The sequence below is a fragment of the Gorilla gorilla genome, chromosome 18 (genome assembly GCF_029281585.2).
Source record: "Gorilla gorilla gorilla isolate KB3781 chromosome 18, NHGRI_mGorGor1-v2.1_pri, whole genome shotgun sequence".
NCBI classification, from domain to species: domain Eukaryota; kingdom Metazoa; phylum Chordata; class Mammalia; order Primates; family Hominidae; genus Gorilla; species Gorilla gorilla.
In genome coordinates this window covers 120,538,362-120,565,248 of record NC_073242.2, presented here as the reverse complement: position 1 = coordinate 120,565,248, position 26,887 = coordinate 120,538,362, and the positions used below count along the sequence as shown (strand labels likewise).

The window sequence follows — 26,887 nt, the reverse complement described above, 5'->3', positions numbered from 1 at the left end:
CCCCGTCTTGGGTGTCCACGCCGTCGCCTGACCGTTCGAGGGTTTGATCGGCAGCGCAGCCTCGCCCTGCCCAGACAGCTGGGCGCTAAGAGGATACCCAGCGCCTTTAGACTTATCTTAAATCGGGCATCTGCATCAACACTTATTTCTGGGGTCCTCCATGGAAAGCAGCTCCCGAAACTGAACACCCGCCCGGTCCGCCCTCCGCTGCACTAGAAAACCGCCCCGGGACGTTTCTGCCGCAGTGTCCCCCTCACGGAGTTCCGTTTGTCTGCTTGGTCGGTTGTTCTCTGGAGCCCCAGGACCCAGGCCGCTTGTATGTGCCTGCGGCCGCACGGCCCCAACACGCGGACTTCGAGCGGTACCGGGAGACCCGCGCGGCCTCCTCGGAGTGGACAGTGAAGCAGCTGGGCTAGGCAGTGGGGCTGGGCCTGCCCATGGGGACCCGTCCACGTCTCCAGGACATCAGCCTGAGTCTCTTCGCAGCCTCGTTTTCTGTTGACCGAGTTCTGCAAGGGGACGTAGAGGAACCACAGCGTTCTTGCGCTTGAGACCGCTGTGATTTTCTGACATTTTGGAGGCAGAAATGCCTGGGAAAAGGCCCACAGATGCAACTGTCATCCCTAGTGCCAAAAGGGAACGGAAAGCGATTACCCTTGACCTCAAATTGGAAGTGTTACGACGATTTGAAGCGGGTGAGAAGCTCAGTCAGATCGCAAAGGCCTTAGATCTTGCCATCTCTACAGTGGCGACCATTCGAGATAGTAAAGAAAAAATCAAAGCGAGTTCACAAATAGCTACTCCTTTGAGAGCCTCTCGGTTGACTCGCCATCGAAGTGCAGTGATGGAGAGTATGGAGCAGCTGCTGAGCTTGTGGCTGGAAGACCAGAGCCAGCCAAATGCGACCTTGAGCGCCGCCATCGTTCAGGAGAAGGCTGAGTTTGATGACTTACAGCGTGAACATGGCGAAGGTTCTCAAACGGAGAGGTTTCATGCAAGTCAAGGGTGGCTTGTGAGATTCAAGGAGTCCCACTGTTTGCCCCACTTCAAGATGAACAGCGCAGCTCCCAGCAACAAGGACATGTACCCAGAAATGCTGAAAAGCATCATCGAAGAAGGTGAGACACCCCCCGGGTGTCTTTAACGTAGATGAGAACGAGACTTGATTGGAAGAGAATGCCCAAAGGAACGTTTATTTCCGAGGAAGAGAATGCTGAGCCAGGGTTTAAGTCATCCAAAGATCACTTGATGCTGCTGCTTGGTGGCAGTGCAGCTGGGGACTTTAAGTTGAAGCCCTTACTGGTGTACCGCTCGGAAACCCACGAGGCTCTGAAGGGTACTTGAAGCCCAGTTTGCCCGTGATTTGGCGCTCCAACAGAAAGGCTTGGGTGACCAGCAGCATCTTTCATGAATGGTTCACTTACTTTTTTTGCTGTTGAAAAATACAGTGCCCAAAATAACCTCACCAACAAAGCATTGCTCATACTAGACAGTGCGTCATGCCACTCTGTAAATTTGAGCGACCTTTCTGATAACTAAGAGTAGAATACCTTCAGGCCAGGCGCGGTGGCTCACGCCTGTAATCCCAGCACTTTGGGAGGCCGAGACGGGCGGATCACCTGAGGTCAGGAGTTCGAGACCAGCCTCAACATGGAGAAACCCCGTCTCTACTAAAAATACAAATTTAGCCGGGCGTGGTGGTGCAGGCCTGTAATCCCAGCTACTCGGGAGGCTAAAGCAGGAGAATTGCTTGAACCTGGGAGGCGGAGGTTGTGGTGAGCCGAGATTGCGCCATTGCACTCCATCCTGGACAACAAGAGCGAAACTCCGTCTCAAAAAAAAAAAAAAAAAAGTATAAGAGTATAATACCTTCATGACAGTACAACTGACTCAATCCAGACCATGTGTCAAGGTGTAGCCTCGACCTTGAAAGCTCATTATCTGAGAGGGACTTTTCAGCACATCCTAGAAGCAGCAGATGGTGAGGACACAGCTATGATCAGGGAATTTTGGAGAAACTACAGCATCATGGATGCTGTGGACATGGCCATCGCATGGAAGGAGCTCAAACCAGCACTAATGAACAGCGTGTGGAAGAAGATTTGGCCTGAGTGTGTTCAGGCCCAGTGTTTTTCCCAGGCAGATAACATTGCACAGCTTCAAAAAAACATTGTGACCCTTGCCAGAAATGTGGCCTTTGAAGAGGTTGCTGAGGCTGCTGTGGACCAGTTGCTGCAGTCCCATGAAGAAGATCTCTCAAATGAGGAACTGATGCGGCTGGAACAGGAGCCGGCACTGGGGGAGGAGGAGAGGGAAGATGGTCCCTGGGCACTGTGGCAGCTAACCACAGGAAGACTGTCGGCAGCCCTCTCTCATTTTGAGGCTGGCTTGTAGGTCCTTGCTAGTAACAGCCCTAATGATGACTGGAAACTGAGAGGTTCCAGAGCAATCAGTGTTGCAGTAAACTGCTACCAGGAGCTGTACAATGAGAAAAAGCGCCACTCAAAACAACTCTCTTAGGTCATTTTTCAATGTGTGTAACCAAAAGTTAATCAGAAGAAAGTGGAAGCACCATGATGACCTCAACAGTGGAGGCCCAGCCAGGCCTCCCTGCTCTGTGGTGTTGGACATCCCTGGAAACCTTGCTGTTGGTATTTCCATTTTGAGACTTGAGAGCATCAAATTTTGTCATTAAAATGTTATTGAAATATATGCTTTTAAAAGCTCATATATGTGTAAGAATCGCCAGGAAAACTTTTTTTTACTTTGAGACAGGGTCTCGCTCCATCATCCAAGCTAGAGTGCAGTGGCACAATCTTGGTTCACTGTAGCCTCGACCTCCAAAGTTCAAGCAATCCTCACACCTCAGCCTGTGGAGTGTTGGGACTACAGGCACATGCCACCACCACCAGCTAATTATTTTGGTAGAGGAGGAGTCTGTATGTTGCCCAGGCTGGTCTGGAACTCCCAGGCTCAAATGATCCTCTAGCCTGGACCTCCAAAAGTGCAGGGATTAAAAGTGTGAACCACCATGCCCAGCAGAAGACGTTTTTTTAAAAAAGAAAAATTGAGGCCAGGCACGGTGGCTCACGCCTGTAATACCAGCACTTTGGGAGGCCAAGGCAGGAGGATCACAAGGTCAGGAGATCAAGACCATCCTGGCTAACAGGGTGAAACCCCATCTCTACTAAAAATATACAAAAAAATGGCCAGGCACGGTGGCTCACACCTGTAGTCCCAGCACTTTGGGAGGTCAAGGCGGGCAGATCATGAGGTCAGGAGATCAAGACCGTCCTGGCTAACGAGGTGAAACACGTCTCTACTAAAAAATACAAAAAAAATTAGCCGGGCATGGTGGCAGGCGCCTGTAGTCCCAGCTACTCAGGAGGCTGAGGCAGGAGAATGGCGTGAACCCGGGAGGCTGAGCTTGCAGTGAGCCGAGATCGCGCCACTGCACTCCAGCCTGGGCAACGGAGCAAGACTCCGTCTCAAAAAAAAAAAAAAAAATTGCAAAGGGGAGACTAGCCCTTCCAGACATTAAAACCTAGATGAAATAAATATTAATCAATGTGACCATATAAAAATGTAAGCAAAGTAAAACTTTGCCATAGGAAAGAAAATAACACAAAGTCAAATGGCAATTCACAAAGAAAATATTTCCATCTCACAAATAACAGGTTAATATTCCCAATATGTGAGAAACTCAGATTAAGAAGAAAAAATACCAAGAACCCAATCGAAAAAATGGGCACATGATTCATAAATAGATCCTGAAACATATGAAAAGTTTGACCTCACTCATGATTAGAGAAATGCAAATTAAAATGACAGAGATACATTTCTCACACTGCATTGAAAGGTATGACAACGCAACCTGCTGTCGAGGCTATAGGTAATGGGCACTGTCATACACTGCTGGTGGGAATGTCCTTCTGGAAGGACATCGGACACTAAGAAAAATCGATGCCTGGCCAGGCGCCGTGGCTCACACCTGTAATGCCAGCACTTTGGGAGGCCGAGGCAGGAGGATCACCTGAGGCCAGGAATTTGAGACCAGCCTAGCCAACATGGTAAAGCCCTGTCTCTAATAAAAATTCAAAAAATTAGCTGGGCATGGTGGCATGCACCTGTAGTCCCAGCTACTCAGCAGACAGAGGCCGGAGAACAGCTTGGGCCCGGGAGGCGGAGGCCGGAGAACAGCTTGGGCCCGGGAGGCGGAGGCCGGAGAACAGCTTGGGCCCGGGAGGCGGAGGCCGGAGAACAGCTTGGGCCCGGGAGGCGGAGGCCGGAGAACAGCTTGGGCCCAGAGACGTTCAACACGTCTGTGTGATACCACAGGTAGTTCTCCCAACCAATCAGGACATGTTACTTCGCCTCACACCAGATTACATTCAACCCCATTGGATGGCAAAGGCTGTCTTTCCTAAGCCTGCAAATGACTTGTATGTCAACAGACCAATTTCTCTTACTTTGTCCCCAATTCACCACACACATACCAGGCTAAAGGACGTATATTTAATGAGACAGTGACAGCAGCATTGTTACAACTGGGCATCCCTCAGGCCAGCTTGGTCCCATGCTGTGGGACCACCCATGTGTGGTCTTCCACGAGGTGCTGGCGGCGCCGGGCTCTTCCTGCTGTGCTACAGACCCACAGAAAGACCCATACGTGATTCCGTTTACAGACTGTGTCACCCAGAAGGGGCAGGTGGGGGAGATGCTGGGTGGCAGGTAAAAATAAAAGGGGCTCAACCCTTTGTCCAGCAAATACCAGCACAGTTTTTCTATGGACACAGTGATTTGTAACTTGAATAATGTGAAGTTGATTACACAGATTTCGGAATGGCTAATATCCATATGACAGAAATGTGATGCATTCATGAGACGTGTGCAGACTTTGGGGTGTTGGGAAACAGCATTTGGCCTTTAACCTCCTCCTCAGCCCCAAAGAGGAAAGGGAAACAGGACAGGAACCCACACTGTTGATCCAACCTCACATCACACTCTCTGAAGGACTCCGACATGTTCCCTGCTCACCGTTCCACCTGAGGTAGGTCAGTACCCCTGCCCCCATTTTCCAGATGGGGAAACCGAGGCAGAGCAGACAATAAGAACCTTGCCTAAAGCCACCACAGTGGGGAGAGGACACCATCCCCTTCCTGATGCCGGAGGACAAAGAGGAGACCCTGCCGTCTCTCCCACTCCTGGAATGAGCCAGTGAGCCAGGTGGCCTTTCTGCTGACTGAGGTGTCTCCTCTTGGGTTTCCTGGTCAAAGGGGACCAATAACCAAGCAGTGGCATTCTCTGCCCTCTGCCCACCATGTGTGCCAACCATGTGCACCAACAGCCAAGCACAGTCCAGGGTGTGGGGGAAAAGGACAGACAGGAGCACCCCCACTGCCCAAGGCAGAAGGCTGGGAAGCGACGTCCTGACACGTCCTCTCCTGAGGCCCCTCGTGGACCGCAGGATCTGTAAAGTGCAAACACCAAAGCCAAGTGTCCCCTCACCCAGAGCTGTAGGTTTCCTCTGCTGTCCAGGGGCCTCTGTCCCGTGGAGTGAGGGACCTCCCACACGCCTGCCCTGATCTTCTTGAATGTGCTCAGTCGAGCGAATACTCTCAGCTCTCTTGACCTCAGGCCCCCAAACAAAAGGCCATTGGCTGGTCATTTCTGAGCTATCTGGAGCCCTCCCCAGGCAGCAGGACAGAGCTCCTCAGGTAAATCTGGTTCCAAGAAATGCCACCAGACCACTGCAGGATCCCATCGCCTAACTGGAACCTCCCCCAGCACACAGCCCCTGCTGCACACCTGGAGGCCAGGACACCCTCCTCAGGCTGGGGCCACGGCCTCCTAGCTTGGAGCACCAGGAAAGGTGGGCTGGGCCAAAGCAGGAGCACCCAGCAGGGAAAAGCTCCATGGCCCCTTCCCTGCTGTTGTACAGAAACAACAGGTGACCCCACTGTACTGACCACCCGATGAGGCCTTTGAACCTCAGGCCAGGGAGAGGCAGGTCTGCAGGTGACAACTGTGAACAGCCCCAGCTGGGGACAACCAGAAATCCCCAAGGCCATGAGTGGCTGAAAGGGATGGAGCCCCCAGGCAGAGCCGAAACCCCACCGCAGGTGAGACTCGGCCCTTGGCTGAGCGTGTGCAGCCGCATCCTCAGGTGTTACTCAACACTCCTCTGAAGCTCTGTCCGGGTCTTGGCCTGATGAGTTTCCAGGGTGGCCAGGACAGGAGCTGTGCAATTTCTAGGGCCCGGATGCCCTGGTCCAGGGGTGTGGAGGGCTCTGTGCCATGGGGGAGGTGAGATGTCCCCCCAGCTCCCTGCCCATGGAGTTCTGCATTGGGGGAAGGATGGGGGCCACGCAAGAACCCCTCACAGCAGCACACCCAGGTGACAGCCAGGTGCAGCCGCCCCAAGTCCCAGCAAGCACCTGGGAGACAGCGGGCCTTGACACTGCCCACCCGCTCTGGCCCAGCAGGGGTGGAGGGGGCCAGGGCCGCACCCCAGGGGTCTCCGGAGCAGAACGAACAACTTGACATTGGCAGGGTGGGTCCTGGCGGGCCAGGCGGGGTGCCCAGCACTGTTCCTCAGCGCTAGGCCTCCACGTCGGGACCTGGCTCCTGGAAGAGCGACTGCTTCCTCAGGCTGAGCCGGGCACACTTGGGACACGTGGTGGAGTTGTCGTAGTAGCAGTCCCTGGGGGCAGAAACAGGTTGGGGCTCTCTGCACAGGAAACTCCAGCACTGAATCCCCCCAAGCGTCCTGGGTCAGCTCCTATCATCCCCTCTACAGCCGTTACCAAAGGGCAGAATCGGGGTCTGCAGCCAGATGCAAGAGACTGTATGGCCGTGTGCAGAGCGCTTACGGGCGTGCAGATGTGGACCTCCAGGGGTCCTCACGTTACGTGCTATCCCCCGACCACACAGGTCCCAGTTCACACAGCTGAGGGGCTGAGCCAGGTGGCCACGCCAGACTCGACTCAGAGCCCTTCCTCACGATTCCCTCCTGTTCCTATCCGTCCCCTGGCTCCCACCTATTCCCACCTGTTCCAGCACCTCCCCTGGCTCCCAAACTGTACATCACGGCACCCTGGGGCACCGCAGCCTAGTTCAAACTTTTAAACAGAACGTAGCAGTAATTAACACCTGCCAGACACTGAGCAAACGACTAGCTCGAGCGAGTTCAGTCTCAACCTTAGTTTCTGCCACAGTCCCATCTGTGTGACACCATAGCTCTGTAGAGCTGGGATTTCCGCAGTTGCTATGAAAAATAGCAAATTCCAGGCAAAAATCAGGGGACAGAAACTGGGGGGGAGTGTCCATCTGATTCCAGGTCTGGAAGATGTGTGAGGCCCAAAAGGTGTACCCATATCATTAGTAAGTAATCATACTTACTGAAGAATGAAATTAAAATATTTTTCTTCTAATTTGTGTACATTATTTTTCCAAGAGCCACTCAATCTTTAGGATACAAATACTTATAAAGTTGTTTGAACATAAGTATTTTTCCCTGTTGGTCTAGTGGCTAGGAAAAAAAACCGCGAGAGCATAAGTACTTAATAAATCAAAGCGTTAGGAATTTCTTTTGGCTTAGAAACACTTTGAAAAAATTACTGAGACATTAAAGGGTGGCAAGAACTATAGGTTTGGGAATCTCTAGCCTATACTAACCCTGAAAGAGTGACTTCAATCCTAGTGGAGAAAGGGAGCAGCTGGGATGCTGTGAACACATCAGAGACCAAGCTGGAGTTTCAGGGGCTGGTCCGGGAGGGACCTGGGAAGGGGCAGCCCCCTCATACCCCAGATGCCGCTCCTAAGGGAACTTCTCATTTAGTCACAGACATCAGGGTCTGACTTCATATCTCAGGGTCAGCAAAGACCCAAAGAGTCTTTATGTCTCCCCTCTCTCGGGGGAGCAGTGCCAGCTCCCACGGCATCATCCTACCGGAGGCCAAGGGGCAGCTCCCCAGAGGACAGGGCAGAGCCCCAGCCCCTGAGTGCAGGGCCCAGGCCACACCCACCTGTGGAAGACCGCGGAGCAGTCGGCACACACAGACGTGTGGCTGTCAAACGGGAACAGCACGTCGCCCTCTCTGCAGAGCTCACACACGAAGCCCTTGGCCTGGCACCGCTGGGGGGAACAGTGTGGGGTTGGGGCACGGGCACGTCAGTGCCAGCTCCTCTGGGCACTCCGAGGCCAGGGACACACTGGGCTGGGCTGCTTCTCCTGCCAATACCCCCCTCAGGGCTGGGGTTGGAGAAGAGCGGCCCTCGGGCAGAGGCCCACCTCGCAGTCCAGCTTGATGTGCTTGGCGAAGAGCGTGTGGATCTCGGTGAGCGAGCAGCCCAGGCGGCCGGCATGCACGTCCAGGAGGTCCTGGACAGAGTACATCTCGTCGTTCTCCACAAAATGCTGCCGATCCTGGAGCTGCCAAGTCCCAGCAGCCGTGACGCCCTGCACCGGGGAGGGCCCCTCCCACCGCCCACCCACGGTCGCTGCAGTGGTCAGGGCCCAGGTGCTCACAGAGAAACGAGCTACACAAGGGTCTGCGCCCCAGGAGTAGAATCCAGGAGCCCCAGGAAGCCGACAGGGGAAGACGGACCCGGGCCACGTTTCCTGACCTGTGTAGCCCCCGCCCTCCACTCCCTGAGGCAGCCCCTCCCAGCCACACCGCATGCCTGCACTCCCCACGCTTCCCACATTCCCCACCCTTCCTTCTCTATCTTGTCACAGAGTTCACCACCCCAGCACACAACGTATTTTTCTTGTCTTCCCTACTTGAAAGGCACTAAGGGCAAGCATTCCTGTCTGTTTCGTTCACTGTTCCAGAATCAAGAACATCTGTATCTGTTGAGCACATAATTAGACGAACCTTGAAAACTGTGTTTTGTGGTCAACCTGCCTGACGAGGGCTGGGCTGGACCCACCCCATGGAGATTCACATAAGGGCTGCAGGGTTTGCCAAACGGAACTGACTGGAGAACTCTTTTGTGGGCAGAACACCTGTTTGCTTTGTTCCTTGGGACCGTGGTGAGGAGACCCTCTGCTAAAGGCACTCCACGCACAAGCTGTCTGGAAAAGACCTGAGCCTGAGGTGCCTCGCTGCCCTGGCTGCGCTTCCCATCGGGGGCCAGTCCTGCTGGCAGTCTGACCTGCAGCAGCAGACGAGCCTCCATGGCCTCCCTGCAGGTGATGAAGTACGGCTTCATGAGCAGGATGTCCTGGCGCAGCTTCTGCAAACAAGGCGGGGGCAGGCAGGCCTCCTCAGCCAGGACACAGGGCGGCCCCTGTGTGGGCCGCACACCCGGGGCCACGGCCGGGCCAGGAGGGGTTGGTTCCCCACGAAGGGCTGAGATCTGAGTGCTTCACCAAAACCCAAAATCACAGCTCCCAGGCTGGGCAGGACCGTGAGGCCCACTTACCATGGCCCAGAAAACCCTCCCTTCCCTCTGCCCTCACCCGGCCCCACAGGCACACAACTGTCTAGGAACCAGCAGCCTCAGGACCAAGCCAAACTTCCAGAGAAATCCCAGCTGCCTCCCCAGCCCTGGCCTTGGCAACTCAACGTGCTGCCACAGTCTCCTCACGGGTAAAATGGGACCTGACTCCTTTCACTACCTGGCATGAGACGCCATCACGTCCTGCCGGGACTGCAGCTCCCGTCTGCCCTCGGCTCCCGCCCTACCTCCTCCCTCACCGCTGGCTAAGAGAGTGGCCACCAGCCATGCACAGCCACAGAGCACCTCAAAGTGGCCGCTGTGCAGTGAGACTTAGCAGAAGACGTGGCACAAAAAAGAAAAAGAAAGTAAATATCTCAAAAATGTACATTGATTTCATGTTGAAATAACATTTTGGATATATTGGGCTAAATAAAATATACTATTAACATTAACTTCACTTGTTTCTTTTTACTTTTTTTTGAGACAGAGTTTCGCTCTTGTTGCCCAGGCTGGAGTGCAGTGACGCGATCTCGGCTCACAGCAACCTCCGCCTCCCGGGTTCAAGTGATTCTCCTGCCTCAGCCTCCCGAGTAGCTGGGATACAGGCACACACCACCATGCCCGGCCAATTTTGTATTTTTAGTAGAGATGGGGTTTCACCATGTTGGTCAGGCTGGTCTCAAACTCCTGACCTCAAGTGATCCACCCACCTCGGCCCCCCAAGTGCTGGGATTACAGGTGTGAGCACCGTGCCCAGCTCTTTTTACTTTTTTAACGTGGCTATTACAAAATTTAATATTGTGTTCACACCTGGCATCAGATCACTACGGGACACGGCTCCAGCACCTTCAACCAAAAGGGCAGCCACGGCACCTGGCTCACCCTAAGCAGGTGGCCTCCCTCCTCTGCTCAGAACCTCCCGTGGCCCAGAGGAGAAGAGGGTACTGGCCCGGCCCTAGGGCCCATCTGACACAGCGCCCCTGCCCCCCACTTTTGTGGCCCCAGCCTCACGCGAATCTCCACCAGCTCCTCCACGTAGCTGAACAGCAGAGGGTTGATCTCCCGGAGCCTGAGTACGGGCCGAGACACCATCAGCGCCAGGTAGCGCATGCTGCAGCGAGAAACCTGCCAGGCACGGCCGGGTGACACCTCTCACACCCACCCAGGGCCCGTGCAGCCGGCAACACCCAACCAGGGGTACACCGGCTCCACACCCCAACCCCCCTTCCTGCTCTCCCTCCCCAGGGGGATGCCCCCACCTTCCAACCCCCACCTTTCGAGGCTCAAAGTCCCAGTTGTGTACGACGCGTGCAGGGATCACAGCCAGGTCGTTCCAGTGGCAGTGGCTGCAGTAGTACTGGCCGGTGTAGTCGCACTGCCTGGCCTCACTGGGCACACCCCCTGCAGGGTCAGAGGGGCCCTGAGTGTCCCTGCCTCACCAAAACCCCACACAGCTTTCCAGCCTCGTGGTCTGTCCTCCCATGGACCACAGCCCTCGGGGAGACATGGGAACATGTCCTATCCTCAGCCGGAAGACCTCAGGTGGTCCCAGCGTCTCACTGACCTGTTCTCTTACCAGTAAAATGGGATATAAACAGGGCCTCACTGTAGGACTGAGGCAGGGACTTCATGAATTAACACCAGCAACTCTCTAGAAAGAAGAGCTGACGCGCACATGTGCACAACTGGGCGACAACCGTGTACTCTCCCTAGACCCCGTCTATGAGGCTTTCTGTGCTGTGTGACTTCTCCCTAGTCCTCATCTATGAGGCTTTCACACGGGGAGGCGGAGGCCAGGTCCCAGCCCTCCAGGTGCTCCTCAGTGACCTGGGTGAGTCACGGAACGGCTGGAACCTCAGTCTGCTTCAGTGAGAAATGAAAAAATGGCAGCAACGGACCCTTGTCACTTCCTAAGGATAACAAGCAGGGACTGCCCCAGGGCCTCACTCAGCTGTCTGACTTACGTGCCCTTACACACCTGTGCACCCGGCTCCCCGCCAGGAACAGCTCCCTCACCCTCTCTTCTCCCTGCCACCACTCACGCAGAGAGATGGGCGCCCGGCACTCGGCACAGCGGTAATCCTGGCTGTCCAGCCCTGTCTCAGGGCAGATGTTCAGTTCGTATTCAGCTTGGTGGCTGACTTTGGAGCTCACACAGGGCTTGGAGATGAGGTTCAAGCACTTACTGTGACAGCGGTAATAACACCCTAGGGTGGAGGGACACACACTTCTCAAAAGCGGGAAGGGTGCACCTGCAGCCCAGGCCACCCTCAGCTGGCTTGCCCCCTCCCCGTGGGTTCCATTCTGAGGCCCAGATCAATCTAAGACCTCCTGGCACCAAGGGAGGCCTTAGAACCTCAAAGATCCTTTTCTCCCTGGCCCCTGAGCCTTGCCCCAAAGGTGGCCCAGACCTTGTCCTCCAACTTGACTCACATGTTTGGGGCCAATCTGCCACTCCCACCACCAGACCCAACCTGTCCAAATGTAACAAACGAAACTCGCACCCCTGACCCCAAGCCCCTCAGCTTCCCCATCTCGGTTTCAGCAGCTCCACCCTTTCAATATCATGAGTTATCCTGAAGGGTTTCTCTCTCTCTGTTTTTGTTGTTGTTGTTTTTGTACTTTTTAAGAGATAGGGTCTTGCTCTGTTGCCCAGGCTGGAGTGTAGTCGTGCAATCAGAGCTCACTGCAGCCTCAGACTCCAGGGCTCAAGCGATCCTCCCATCTTTGCACTGGAAAGCCCTAGGATTACAGGCGTGAGCCACCGCACCCAGTCAGACTATTTTCTCGTCTGTCACATTCCGTTTCCAAACCTTCAGCTGGCACTGCCCTTAGCTACTCCTCACTCCCACCACCTGCCTCAACCCAATCAGAGTCATCTTCCTCTTCTCAGTCACCTCCCTCTCAGTCCAAGCTCAGTCAGCAGCCACAGTAACCTATTAAAGCTCAAGTATGTCCACCACCCACTTGTGGCCCCTACTGCACTTAAAGAAAAGCCCCAGCCACCTCTGAGCCCACCTCCCCCAGACACAGAGCTGCAGCCCCACCTGGCTCTCTGCTCCTCCTTAAGGCACTGGCCATGTCAACCACAGGGCTGCCCCCACCAGAACGTTCCTCCAGACACAGAGCTGCAGCCACACCTGGCTCTCTGCTCCTCCTTATATCAACCACAGGGCTGCCCCCACCAGAACATTCCTCCAGACACAAAGCTGCAGCCACACCTGGCTCTCTGCTCCTCCTTAAGGCACTGGACACATCAACCACAGGGCTGCCCCCACCGGAACATTCCTCCAGACACAAAGCTGCAGCCACACCTGGCTCTCTGCTCCTCCTTAAGGCACTGGACACATCAACCACAGGGCTGCCCCCACCGGAACATTCCTCCAGACACAAAGCTGCAGCCACACCTGGCTCTCTGCTCCTCCTTAAGGCACTGGACACATCAACCACAGGGCTGCCCCCACCAGAACATTCCTCCAGACATATTCTCTTGGCTTGCTCCCTGACCTTCAAGTTTTTGCTTAAAAGTCACGTGACGCTGGCTGGGCGTGGCGGCTCACGCCTGTAATCCCAGCACTTTGGGAGGCCGAGGCGGACGGAACACAAGATCAGGAGATCGAGACCATCCTGGCTAACACGGTGAAACCCCGTCTCTACTAAAAAAAATACAAAAAATTAGCCGGGCGTGTTGGCGGGCACCTGTAGTCCCAGCTACTCAGGAGGCTAAGGCAGGAGAATGGTGTGAACCCGGGAGGCGGAGCTTGCAGTGAGCTGAGATTGCACCACTGCACTCCAGCCTAGGCGATAGAGTGAGACTCCGTCTCAAAAACAAAACAAAACAAAACCAAAAACAAACAAAAACAAAAAACAAAGTCACGTGATGCCTTTACATTCTGCCCTAAAGTCACATTCACTCCACCCTAACACGTGCTAGGTCCTTTCCCTTTTTCTTCATCGTACAAACTAGACACACCATGTAATTCACTAGTTTAATTTCTCATCCAGAACAGCCCTGTCCAATGTAGACAGTACAACGAGGAAATGCATATTTAGTTAATTTAACTTTGACTGGCCATGTTTGGCTAGTGGCCACCACACTGGATAGCTCAGATCTGAATGTGAGCCCAGCGGAGGCAGGAACTTTGGTCTCTCTCATTCCTCACTCCTCGTCTGGGTCTCGGCCCACCTGTGCAGGTGTACCAGGTCTGAATGAGCCCCCAGATGATGGTGTTACACTTGTCACAGGTCTGCTTGACGCTCTTGCTCTTCTCCTTGTAAAAGCGGTGCTCAAGGAGCACTCGGATGTTTGGCTCATCCTCATTGGGGTCCTGCAGAGGGTGAGTCAGGGAGGGGTCACAGGTGAGCTGGGCTGAAGTTCCTTTCCCTTCACACAAGCCCCTCAACTTATTTCTTCCAGGCACCGTTTAGAGCAGAGATTGTGAGTTTCAGCACAATGCCATGGCCCTTTTCTCCCTTTCACAGTAAACAATGATCAGCTGGACAAGGACCGCCAAGGTCACATGTTACCTTTCCCAGCATCCTTTGCGACCTTTCCCAGCATCCCTTGCAGCGAGGGGCTGTGTGGGATTGCGCCGGGCCATGGGCATGTGAGCGGGAGCGACCGGGCCTCTCTGCCCCTCCTGCTTTTTGCCGGTTAGGTGCAGGGCAATGGAGAAGGAGGCCCTCCCCAACACCATTAGCTGTCACAGAGGCCCCAGACCACCTATGGGATTTTTACGTGAGGAAACGAACACATCTTCTCTAAGCCACTATGTTTTGGGGTTTTTTTTCTTACCACCAATTTACCTGTTTCCTAATGAATATTCTACTTTCTACATTCCCAGGGACTCCTGAATCAGCACAGGGGACACAGGGCAGCCAGGCCAAAGCACACACAGACCCAAGGACTGCATAAGGAACATCTGTGGCCTGGGACCCACCACCTTCTTTTGTTGTCACCTTCAAGACACCACCCGTCCTTGTCCATGTGGCTCACTCAGGGAGGAACTTACTTAGCCCACCTGCTTGCTTCAGTGGGTGGGCACACAGCCCAGAACTAGCCAATCGGCCACCATCATTGGGTCAGTGGGCGGGCATACAGCCCAGAACTAGCCAATCGGCCACTGTCATTGGGTCAGGGGTGGGCACATGACCCAGAACTGGCCAGTCAGCCACTGTCATCCGGTCAGGACTGGCCAATGAAAGTCAGGCCTGAGGTTCCTGCTATAACCACTGTGAAAAGGCAGCTGTCATCTGCACAGGGAGGCTCAGCTCCTGGAAAGCAAGATGTGGTTGCCGGGACCGTCTCTTCCACCACACAGGGAAGGCCTGCCTGAGGCTGGATCAGACACAGGAAGTCGAGTTGGAAGAGAGCAAGATTCCTGACACTGGAGGATCTTCCAGTCACCAAGCAAATACATTTTTCTTTTTGGCTTAAGCTACTCAGGGTTGAGTTTCTGTTCCTTGCAACAGGAGGGTCTGGGCTAATAGGGAAACCTCCCGCAGTGGGGTGAGGGTCCGTCTTGCACCCTGCCTGTCTCGCGCCTTTCTACCTCAGCCCCTGAGGCCGAGAGAGAGACCACCGCCAGAGAGGTAGCCAGACGCTGGCAGGGTCCTCCTAGTTCCACAGTTCTGGCCTCGGCCCCAGGCTGTCCCATGGTGGGGCGGCCCCACACCCACCTTCAGCTCCTGGAGCTTCAGCCGGAGGTGGATGAGTCGCACCACGGCATCCTTCTGCTTCTCCGACTGCTCGGGCAGCTCCAGAATCACCTGCTTGCACTCCTCGATCGCCTGCCGCAGCTGCTGGACGTCAGAGGCCAGGAACAGACCCTGCCCAGGTTGGGGGCGGGGGCAGTCAAAGGCCCACCCTGCAGGAGCTCCCTGTTAAGGCCCATCCGCCAAGACAGGCCCAGAGCAGACCCCAACACCCCTCACCCAGAGAAGGAAACTCAACCCAGAGGGCACCGAGGACTTGCTCAAGGGCAGGAAAGGTGGCAGCACGGTCAAGGTCCAGCCGGTGCTGCATGCTCCTAGCCCGACCTGTCCGCCCACAGACCTCTGAAAACCTAATGTTTGAAAGTTGCTTTTCAAAAGACAACTTCCTTCTTTGAGAAATCCAGATGCTTTTTTGTTATGTCACTTCACTTCCTTCTGAAGAGCTTCCTCTTGGAGGAAAGCTAGGGAAAGGACATTTGCTGTCATGAAGGACAGTAAGTGGCCTCCACCTTGACTGCCAAGCCCAGACACATGCCGAGAGCCAGCCCCAGCACTTCTGGTTGCTTTCGCCACATAGCGACCAGGGGGCTCACGGCCCAGCAAGGCCCCAGACTCAGAACACTCTGGTGGCCCGGGGAAGACAGGATCAGGTCTCAGTGCTGGGGAGCCTGGACCCCGCCCTCAGGAGCCATCCTCCTCCTCCAGGCTGCTAGGCTCTGAGACCCAGGCAAAGGGGAGGTGGCACCCTCCCCTCCCCCTTGCAGCTCAGCCTGTGGCCCAAAGGAAGTGCTCAAAATGTTGTAATATACAAAACAAGCTGAGTGCAGTGGGTCACACCTATAATGCTAGCACTTTGGGAGGCCGAGGTGGGTGGATCACTTGAGCTCAGAGCTTTAGACCAGCCTGGGCAACAAAGCGAGACCCCGCGTCTATAAAAAAAAAAATTGAAAAATTATCTGAGCATTGTAGTGCACGCCTGTAGTCTCAGCTAATCAGGAAGCTGAGGTGGGAGGATCGCTCGGGCTCAGGAGGTCGAGGCTGCAGTGAGCCATGATTGCGCCACTGCACTTCACAGCAGGGGCAACAGAGCGAGACCTTATCTCAAGAAAAAGGAAAAAAAAAAAGATACGAAACACATATATGAAGTCTCTCCCTCTTTTTTTTTTTTCAGACGGAGTCTCTGTAGCCCAGGCTGGAGTGCAGCGGCATGATCTCGGCTCACTGCAACCTCCGCCTGCCGGGTTCAAGTGATTCTCCTGCCTCAGCCTCCTGAGTAGCTGGGACTACAGGGGCGCTCCACTACGCCCAGCTAAATTTTTTTTTGTATTTTTAGTAGAGACGGGGTTTCAGCATGTTGGTCAGGCTGGTCTCGAACTCCTGACCTCACGATCCGCCCGCCTCGGCCTCCCAAAGTGCTGGATTACAGGCGTGAGCCACCACGTCTGGCCCAAATCCTTTCAAAGTTACATTTGAATGTTGCCGTAATGTTTCCCTCAAAAGCTGGAGACGGTTTGCATAAAAATAAAAGGTTTTCAAACTTTTTTTTTTTCTTTGAGATGGAGTCTCACTCTGTCGCCCAGGCTGGAGTGCAGTGGCGCAGTCTCGGCTCACTGCAAACTCCACCTCCTGGGTTCACGTCATTCTCCTGCCTCAGCCTCCGGAGTAGCTGGGACTACAGGCATGTGCCACCACGCCCGGCTAATTTTTTGCATTTTTTAGTAGAGACGGGGTTTCACCGTGTTAGCCAGCATGGTCTCCATCTCCTGACCTCATGATCCGCCCGCCTCAGCCTCCCAAAGTGCTGGGATTACAGGCATGAGCCACCGCGCCCGGCCTCAAACTTTTTAAAAAAAATCATTATATCCTCCCCCTTTTCTTCTTCAACACAAGGCTTCCATGGAACAAAATACGGAACAAACAAGAGTGGCCCTGTAATACCGACTGGTCAGTAGGAGGCAGACAACGGGCTTCCCCTTGCCTCCCACACCCTGATTCTCGGCAAGTCTACAGGACCTCAAGGACCCCAGAGGGAACCTACTCTCTGCACATTTGCTTCATGAAGACATGGAGCTCAGGGGATAGGAGCAGCCCCAGGTTCATGAACCCCAATCCCAGGCTGTCTCCACCTGCCTTCACTCAGGCTCTGAGGATGGGGGTCTGTGGTGTCATACAGGCCTCAGATTCGAAGCCAGGAGCCCTGGCTGAGGTGGGGGCTGCTGAGCCTGACAATGGAGTGAGACTGTACCCCGGCTCACAGGACACTGCCCTGCCACCTGGGAGGGAGTGACAAGGAAACCCTGGCCCTTCCTGCCTTGGGGGTTCCCTCAGTCCCTCTCCCCTCCGAGATCCAAAACCTTACCACGGGGCGGGAGAAGTGGTCCTCAGACAGGCCGAGATCCATCACGCGTTCAGGGCAGCGGAACTCCAGCTCCCCAGGGGGCAGCTCAGGCAGGGCCTCTGGAGGAAGACGGGGACAGGTGTGGAGCGTCAGCTGCTACCTCCTGCCTCCCACCCCCTAGGGAGGAGCTGAGATAGCCAGGAGTGGGAAAGGGATTCAGGAAGCCGCACAGAAAGGAGGCACTGTGAGAGCTGGGCACCACTCAGATCTGCACACCGTCCAGTCTGCACTCACAGAGGAGCCCACAGCCTTGTGTGGACAGGAAAGAGCCATTCAAGATGAGGAGGTGGAATGACACTCGGTGCCAAAAGTCCTCAAGACAGCATGATAGAGACATCCCATTTCTAAGGTGGACACCTCATGCATGACCACGGGGGCTAGAGAAAAACCACTGGATGGGCTACACGGCAGAATCCACGAACCCGTGTCGACCCCAGGCCGTCTCTGCAGCTGCCCCGCTTCAAGCACTCCCTGATGACCTCATCTGCAGTTTCTAAAGCTCATGCCACACTGATGCCCAGAGCACGTTCCCTCGGCTAACCTCTCCCTTACCAGGTCTCAGCGCTGACCGCACTCAGCAAGTGTTCCCTGAGCACCTACTATGTGCTGGGCCCTAGGGTACAGCAGTGATGGGTCAGGCACAAATCCTGCCCTCAGGAATGTGAATTCTAGTGGGGACACAGAAACAAACCACACGACCACAGAACAGGTGGGAAAAAGAACACAGCCAGCAGGCGCCGGCTCTGTAGGAAAGCCAGGGCTGCGCAGGACGCAGCAGGAAGAAAGGAGGGGTCCACGTAAGCGGTCAGAGACCTGCCCAGCTCCCACCCTGACTCCCACCAGCACCCACCTTCAGGAGTGACGTCCGGGACCTCCTCCCCAGGGCCCTGCTCATGCTGTCTCGGCCCAGACTGCTTGTTGAAGGGGTTGAGGTGGGCCTGCCGGAAACGGGCCAGCTTCTCATCATATTCCATAGCATCCCACCTGAGGGCCAGGCAGGGCCAGGATGAGTCCCCAGGTACCAGGCTCACCACGGACCACCCCCTTTCCCCAACCACACTGGGGTGTCTGGGGTGAGGCTGGCCTCTTTCACTTCCCTAAAGTGGGTAGTCCTCACACCACAGCCTCGATCTTCAGCCTTTTCCTGAAACACCTCAGCTGCCTCCCGCCCAGGCCCCCACTGGTGGCGTCCCCTTGGAAAGAGCTCACGGTGACAGTGAGGGTCCCACGAGGGCATGTGGCCCATCTGAGGGGCCCAAGCTCCCTGCCTCCCAGCACAGGGTCCTCTGGCCCGATGTTGCAGAGCTCCAGCCCTAGAGCTACCTATGGGATCCTCTCTGGGCCTCAGCCCCAGATACTCACTCAGCCCCACTCTAGCTTGCTATCCACCTGCTATCTGAGACAGACCTCTCAGAAATGGGTTCCTCCTTCCTGGGCCCCAACTAAAGGTGCTTTCTTGTCAGAGCACCCTGAAACCACAGCCCCTGTCTCAGGACTTAGGGATGGACACTTGGGGACAGTTCCAGGGTCCATTCCTGCTCTGCCACAGGTGAGTGAACAGGGCCCACCTTCCCCATGCCCAGGAGCAGGGGATCTTGGGAGGATTCCCTGCCAGCACACAGAGAAGCCCCCTACAAATGCATCCAGGCTCTCTGGCCTGGGTTCTGATCCTGTGATGAGCAACACGACCTGAACCAGGCCCGCGGCTCTGTGCCTCAGGAACCCAGGAAACAGGCCAGAAGGGCCTAGTTCTCCACGTGGCAGAAGCTCAGGATCAAGAATTGCTCTTTCCCCACCCGGAGGCTCAGAACACTGCAGAACACACAAGGCTGATGGCTCCTGGCAGGGAGGAAGGGACTTTGGTTGGGGTGGGAGTAGACGCAGTTGGCATCCAGCCCTCCCACTTAACTTCCTGGGCCACATTCCTTAGCCTCTCTGCCTCCATTTCCCCATCCGTAATGGGCCATTGTGAGGGTGAAATGAGTTAACAGAGACTGAGCACAAAGTAAGCTCGCTGTAAGGTCTGTTGATGTTATAGAAAGTCAGAGATGTCTTTTTAAAGTTGTTCAGTAACTGCAACAGTGTTAGTTATGCTTTCACTACACCTGCTACGGTCTGAAATAATTCACAATTATAATAATCAATCCTATGATTTATCCTCTGTCTCTTCTCCCAAAAGAAAGAGAGCTGAGCCCAGAGGGGACGGCCCTGCTCAGGGTCACACTGTGGCCTGGAGGAAGTGGGATTTGAACTAATTGCCTCAGTGGCAGTGGGATAAGGAGGCCACCCCAACCCCACACGGCTGCCCTGCAACTGGGCAAGACTCCACACCACCTATGGGGCCTGTCCTGCCTGTTGTGCCTGTGGGGCAGGAGTGTGGGTTGGACACCTGCACGCCAGCCTGAAAGGACAAAGCACCCATGGACAGGCTGCCCGTGGACCCAAACAGGGAGGCACGGGGAAGACACAGGGAACGTGAGTGGGCCCCAGTCCCACCTCCTTCTCTTATTACCTGATGACTGTGGGTGGGTCACAGAGTCAGAGGCGGCCACCCGATGCCAGCACCTCCCCAGTCTCCCAGGGAGCACCCAGGACACAGGAGAAATCAGGCCGTCCCAACATCACTCCTCCTTCTTCCTGAATGAGGAGCCTCATTTTTGTTTGTCACATAATTTCCCAGCCTCCCCAGCAGCTAGATCTGGTAAAGTGATTGTTCTGACCCCTTCGGCTTGAGAAGATCAGGCAGATCTGAGCAGCTCTGGGCTCCTGGCTTCACTGACATACCCAAGTCCTTAGCCCTTCCATCCACCCCAGGAAGTACGTGTTCTCCCTGATTTATAGGCAAGAAAAGGGAGAACCAGAGACTAAATCAGGGCTATCTGAAAACAATAGTAATGGGCCAGCCGTGATAGCTCACAACTATAATCCCAGCACTCTGGAAGGCCAAGGCAGGAGGACGGCATCCAGCCAGGCCCAATGCAGTGAGGCCCTATCTCTATTAAATTTTATACAAATATGGGCCGGGCGCCGTGGCTCACGCCTGTAATCCCAGCACATTGGGAGGCCAAGGCGGGCGGATCACGAGGTCAGGAGATCGAGACCATCCTGGCTAACATGGTGAAACCCCGTCTCTACTAGAAATACAGAAAATTAGCCAGGCATGGTGGCAGGCGCCTGTAGTCCCAGCTACTCGGGAGGCTGAGGCAGCAGAATGGCGTGAACCCGGGAAGCGGAGCTTGCAGTGAGCCGAGAACGGGCCACTGCACTCCAGCCTGGGCAACAGAGCGAGACTCCATATCAAAAAAAAAAAAAATTTTTTTTTTACATAAATATGTATGTGTGTGTATATACATATATATGTATGTGTGTGTATATATACATATGAGAAAAAAGAAAAGACTTCTGAGAATTGTCCTTAAAGGTAGGGGCTGCCCCTCTTCAGCCATCCCTGCCTCCTGCTGCCTGGAATGCAGATGTAAAGGCTGGAGCTGGAATAGCCACACTGGGGAGAGTGACGTGATTGCAGGGGACTGCACCTGAGCCCTAAGCTGCTCACAGCCAGACTTCATTCAAGTGAGAGAAATACGATATTCCCACCAGTGTTATAGGGGAGGTTTTTGTCTCTTGCGGCCAAAGTAGATTCTGACTGAAAGACCCAGCTCGGTGGCTCACGCCTGTAATCCCAGCACTTTGGGAAGCAGAAGTGGGCTGACCACCTGAGGTGAGGAGTTCGAGACCAGCCTGGCCAACCTGGTGAAACCCCGTCTCTACCAAAAATACAAAAATTAGCCGGGCGTGGTGGTGGGCATCTGTAATCCCAGCTACTTGGGAGGCGGAGGCAGGAGAATCGCTTGAACCCAGGAGGTAGAGGCTGCAGTGAGCCGAGACTGAGCCACTGCACTCCAGCTTGGGTGACAGAGTGAGACTCCATTTCAGAAAAAAAAAAAAAAAAGAAAAGATTTTGACTGATGATCCCAATAGTTTCATGGTAACAAGACAGACACGTCCAGCTTGAATCCCAACTCTGCTAGCTCCTAGCTGTGTGACCTTGGGTAAGTGGATAAACATTTCTCTGCCTCCATTCTCCCATGTCTCAAATGGGGATTACAATAGTACCATACAGGGTTATTGTCAAGATTAAAGTAGTTAATACTAAGTTCAGAGAACACTGGCCGGCACATAGTAAGCACCCAATAAATATTGATTACAATTTATCATTATTACTTTTTTTTGAGACAGGGTGTTGCTCTGTCACCCGAGCTGGAGTGCAGTGGTGCGATCACAGCTCACTGCAGCCTCAAACTCCTGGGCTGAAGGGGTCCTCCCATATTAGCCTCCCAAGTAGCTGGAACTCCAGTGTGTGCCACCACACTCAGCTAATTTTTTTTAACTTTTTCTAGAGACGGAGTCTACTCTGATGCCCAGGCTGGTCTCAAACTCCTGGCTTCAAGCAACCCTCCTGCCTCTGCCTCCCAAATTGCTGGGATTATAGGTGTGAGCTACCATGCCTGGCCTATTACTGTTATTTTTAAGAATCATGGCCGGGTGTGGTGGCTTTTGGGAGGCTGAGGCGGGTGGATCATTTGAGGTCAAGAGTTCAAACCAGCCTGACCAACATGGTGAAACCCCGTCTCTACTAAAAACACAAACAAATTAGCTGGGCATGGTGGTGCATGCCTGTAATCCAGCTACTTGGGAAGCTGAGGCAGGAGAATCACTTGAACATGGGAGGTGGAGGTTGCAGTGAGCCGAGATTGTGCCATTGCACTCCAGCCTAGGAAACACAGCAAAACTCCATCTCAAAAAAAAAAAAAAAAAAAAATCAGCCCTGATTTAGACTCTGGTTCTCCATTGTCTTGCCTATAAATCAGGGGGAACACCTACTTTCTGGGGTGGATGGAAGGGCTAAGGACTTGTGTATGATGTCAGTGAAGCCAGGAGCCCAGAGCTGCTCAGAACAGACTGGCACTGTCATCACATATGGTGACCAGCCCAGGAAAAAGGTGCAGGAGCTACGCCTGGGGAAGCCTCTGGAAACCTCCTGGTGTTTAAAACATGGCCAGAGGGGCGTCAAGGCAGGCACACTGGCAGGGACACCTCCGTTCTGCCCAGCAGCTGTACTCTAGGCTACCAGCTCTCCTCCGGGCTGTGAAAAAGGGCATCTTTTATTTGCCTGTTTACTGACAGTCAGTGCCAGCCCCAGCCCTGGCGCACACGGGCAGGGGATGAATGAGGGGAGGCCTTTGGCCTCGCAGCCTTAGCTTCTGCTCACACACTGACCTGGGGATGCTGGCCACAGTGGCCGACTCTGAGCAGAACGCCAGCCTGCCCCTCTCACCAGGCTCAGCCCACCAGTTCTGCACCCAGATGTGGGACTCGGCCTCAGAAAGGAGCGGGCAGGAAGTGGAAGAGTGAGAGCAAGAGGTCTGGCCACCCCCTGCCCCTCCTCTAGAGCCCATTGCTCTCATTGGGGAGGACTCCACAACTTAGCAATGAAAGGAAGCCGAAGAAAGCCGGCGGGGTTCCGGAGCACGGAGGGATCCTGGGCTGAAGCTCAGGACACGCGGGATGCACGGACCTGGCCTCCCGCGTCCTGCCCGCGGTGTGACCACCAGGAAGTGGTGTCATCACTGCAGCTGCCACCCCAAGAACCTGAGAAGTCACCCCGGTGTGCGGAGTCAACAGCGTCCTGTCTGCCCATACCTGGATCGCCTGCCAGGGCCCAGGGGCTCGCAGGGACAGGACGGCCATTCCTCTAGGGCTGCTTGCCACGGAAGCCTGGCCGTGGGTTCGGCACCTGCTGCAGGGAGAAGCCGCCCCAGCACTGTGCCTCCCCACCTACCACACCCGCAGGAGCTCGCTCGGTATCCCGGGCTCCTCGGGGGCGGGTCTCTCCCACCCACCCATTCCACAGAGGGGGAAACTGAGGCTCGGAGCAGCCCAGGGCGGGGGCACAGCCACGCGGGTCCCCTGGGCCGCCCGGGTGCCCCGCACGCAGCTGGTGTGGACGCCGGAGCAGCGGCGGCGTCCCCGGGGTGGGGCGGCCGAGGTCTCGAGTCCCCTGCGCCGGGCGGGCCGCCCTCCCAGCCCCGACCCCGCCGGCCCGGACCCCGCCAGCCCCGATCCCGCCGGCCCCGACCCCGCCGGCCCCGTCCCCGCCGGCCCCGCGCCGCTCACCTGACCGCCGCCTCGCATCTGCCCGGCCTCCCGGCTGCGCTGGATCCGCCCGGCCGCCCCGCTACGCTGGATCCAGCCCCGCGCCCGCTGCTGCCGCCTCCGGCGCGGAGGTTCATGGCACGCGCGAGTCTGCGAGCCCCGGAGTCCGCCCGGCTGTTCCACGGGCCTGACCCGGGGCTGCGTGTCCTGGGTTTCCTCTCATCGCAAAAGGCCTGTGGCTGAAATCCAAACCACAACACGTTTAAAAAAAATGGGCGGGCAGGGCGCGGTGGCTCACGCCTGTGATCCCAGCACTTTGGGAGGCCGAGGCGGGAGGATCACGAGGTCAGGAGATCGAGACCATCCCGGCTAACACGGTGAAACCCCGTCTCTACTAAAAATACAAAAAATTATCCGGGCGCGGGGGCTCACGCCTGTAATCCCAGCACTTTGGGAGGCCGAGGTGGGTGGATCAGGAGGTCATGAGATCGAGACCATCCCGGCTAACACGGTGAAACCCCGTCTCTACTAAAAATACAAAAAATTATCCGGGCGCGGTGGCGGGCGCCTGTAGTCCCAGCTACTCGGGAGGCTGAGGCAGGAGAATGGTGTGAACCCGGGAGGCGGAGTTTGCAGCGAGCCGAGGTCGCACCACTGCACTCCAGCCTGGGCGACAGAGCAAGACTCCGTCTCAAAAAAAAAAAAGGGTGGCTTTTACCTTTTTTTTTTTTTTTTAACCTCAGTGGTTGAGGAGGAAAAAGGAACAGAGAACCACCGTGTGCAGGCAGCCGCTGTCTGTGCCGCTTGCCACCTGCAGGGCCCCGCGGGGGCTTCACGGCTGCAGAGGGAGGGACTCCGTGCGGCTCTACCCTCTTTACGGAGGAGGACGCGGCCACACTGCGCTTAGGAGGCTGCTCCACGGAGGCGCCGGGCAGCGGGACTTCGGAGGCAGCTGGTGTCCGTGGGCCCTGGCATTATTCCTGCTTTTCCGTTGTTTACACACAGAGCAGGCCTGCTGCTCCCCGCCCCCACATCCCTACTCTTACACTTCTCGGGTGGAAGATTCAGCTGCCCCCGCTTGTGCCCGCAGGGAGGAGCTGAGGACAGATGAAGGCCAGCATATGCGCCTGGTGCCCTTGCCCTGAGCTCGCGGGCTCAGTTTACCCTCCCTGCAGAAAGGTGTGGTTTTGGCTGCCTCTGGGGCTTGGTCCACTTTGTTCAGTGGGCGTGGTGATGACAGTGCCAGTAACTGGGGGCCTCCCAAGTGGGAGCCACACACCATCTTGCAGAGACCAGCTCGGTCGGGGAGACCCTAACCCGGCGGCGCTAGAGGAATTAAAGACACACACACAGAGATAATAGAGGTGTGGAGTGGGAAATCAGGGGTCTCACAGCCTTCAGAGCTGAGAGCCTCCAACAGAGACTCACCACGTATTTATTAACAGCAAGCCAGTGATAAGCATTGTTCCTGTAGATATTAGGTTAACTAAAAGTATCCGTTATGGAAAAAGAAGGGATGGACCAAAATAAAGGGATGGGTCTGGCTAGTTACCTGCAGCAGGAGCATGTCCTTAAGGCACAGATCGCTCACGCTATTGTTTGTGGCTTAAGAATGCCTTTAAGCAGTTTTCTGCCCTGGGTGGGCCAGGTATTCCTTGCCCTCATTCTGGTAAACCCACAACCTTCCAGCGTGGCCGTCATGGCCATCATGAACATGTCACAGTGCTGCAGAGATTTTGTTTATGGCCAGTTTTGGGGCCAGTTTATGGCCAGATTTTGGGGGGCGTATTGCCAACACCATCTCATTTAACCCTACGGAAGCCTGGGGGCCAGCAGTCACCTACAGGACAGGCAACTCCATCGGCCCCACGAAGGCCACATTGCTCAGAAAGGGTGGAATGAGATTCCACCCCAGCTTAGGGTGGCTTCGGACGCCGTGCCCCTCCATGCACTCAGACCTGGAGGGAGACTGCCTTGAGCTGCCGCTCTATCTGCTGCTTCGAGGTCCCCAGTCCTAGAGATTCCACGTCCACCTGGCCTCTCTTCCAGCTCCTCCTTCTGGAAAGGCCTTCCCCATCTCAGCTCCCACCTGGGCCCCACAGTACATCCTCAGCCTGGCAGTGAGAGGGACCCTGGGAAGAAGTCAGCCCCCTCCTTCACCTCCTGGCTCCTCTCCACAACAGGCCAGGCCCACCCCCACCCCCACCTTCACCTCCTGGCTTGTCTCCCCAACAGGCCAGGCCCACCCCCACCGGGACCCCTGCCTGGCTGAGCCTCTGTGGAGCACTCCTCCCCAGTAACCCCAACACCTCCTCCTTGCCTCTGCTCAGCAGTCCTCAGTGATCTCTGGGAGGCAGGGCCCTTCCCCTTACTCACTCATCATCTCCCTAATCACTCGTCACTGTCTGATGTCTTCTGTTTTGCACACTTTTATTTATTATTTCTTCCCCCCAGCCCCCAACCACCAGAAGCTAAGAGCTGTAGGCAGCATTTTGTTGGCCTTCTTTGCTGCTTAACGGCCAGTGCCTGGACACAGAGGGTGCTTCTTTACATGGACTGAGAAAGGAATGGGTCCCCGGTTGAGGCTGGCCCTGAGAGGAAGGAGGTTCCTCCCAGCAGGTGGCCCACCGCCAAAACGCATGTTAGAACCGGTTGTGGATCTGAACCACTGTCTACAGAAGCAATGGGAACCCTCCTCCAAGGAGAGACAAAGATAAACCCACACTCTACACTCAGTTTAAGGCCTACTTTCTTAATCAGAATGTGTTGGCCAGGCGCGGTGGCTCATGGCTGGAATCCCAGCACCTTGAGAGGCCGAGGTGGGAGGATAGCTTGAGCCCAGGAATTTGAGGCTGCAGTGACCCGCTGCACTCCAGCTTGGGTGACAGAGCAAGACCCTGTCTCTAAAAATAAATAAATAAGTAACTAAACATAGAGTGTGTCGTGACCATCTCTATTCCTCTGTAGACATTCAACAACACATTTTTTTAATTTTTAAATTTTTATTTATTTTGGGACAGGGTCTCTCTCTGTCACCCACGCTGGAGTGCAGCGGCTCAGTGTCACCTCACTGCAAGCTCCACCTCCCAGGCTCAAGTGGTTCTCCCACTTCAGCCTCCTGAGTAGCCAGGATCACAGGCAAGCGCCGCCACCTGGCTAATTTTATTTGTA

General features: G+C 55.3%; 1 protein-coding gene across 9 annotated transcripts; it reads right to left on the bottom strand.

Moving 5' to 3' along the window:
- Window positions 1-4,501: 4,501 nt before the first annotated feature.
- Window positions 4,502-24,107, bottom strand: DEF8 (differentially expressed in FDCP 8 homolog). 9 transcript variants are annotated; one of them, XM_055364613.2, is made up of 13 exons: window positions 23,738-23,957; window positions 23,139-23,360; window positions 18,411-18,544; window positions 17,522-17,619; window positions 15,127-15,276; window positions 13,634-13,775; window positions 11,490-11,654; window positions 10,721-10,848; window positions 10,459-10,572; window positions 9,160-9,240; window positions 8,294-8,434; window positions 8,028-8,137; window positions 4,502-6,703 (listed from the first exon to the last, which is right to left on the bottom strand). In XM_055364613.2, the coding sequence occupies exons 1-13, from the start codon at window positions 23,851-23,853 to the stop codon at window positions 6,601-6,603; spliced, it is 1,704 nt and encodes a 567-aa protein (XP_055220588.1). In that variant the 5' UTR covers window positions 23,854-23,957; the 3' UTR covers window positions 4,502-6,600. The 9 variants fall into 9 exon arrangements, with proteins under 9 accessions (XP_055220588.1, XP_004058228.1, XP_018867246.1 ...); XM_004058180.5 differs by having other exon boundaries at window positions 23,264-23,360; window positions 23,738-23,825; XM_019011701.4 differs by having other exon boundaries at window positions 8,294-8,383; window positions 23,264-23,360; window positions 23,738-23,825.
- Between the last annotated feature and the right edge of the window lie 2,780 nt (window positions 24,108-26,887).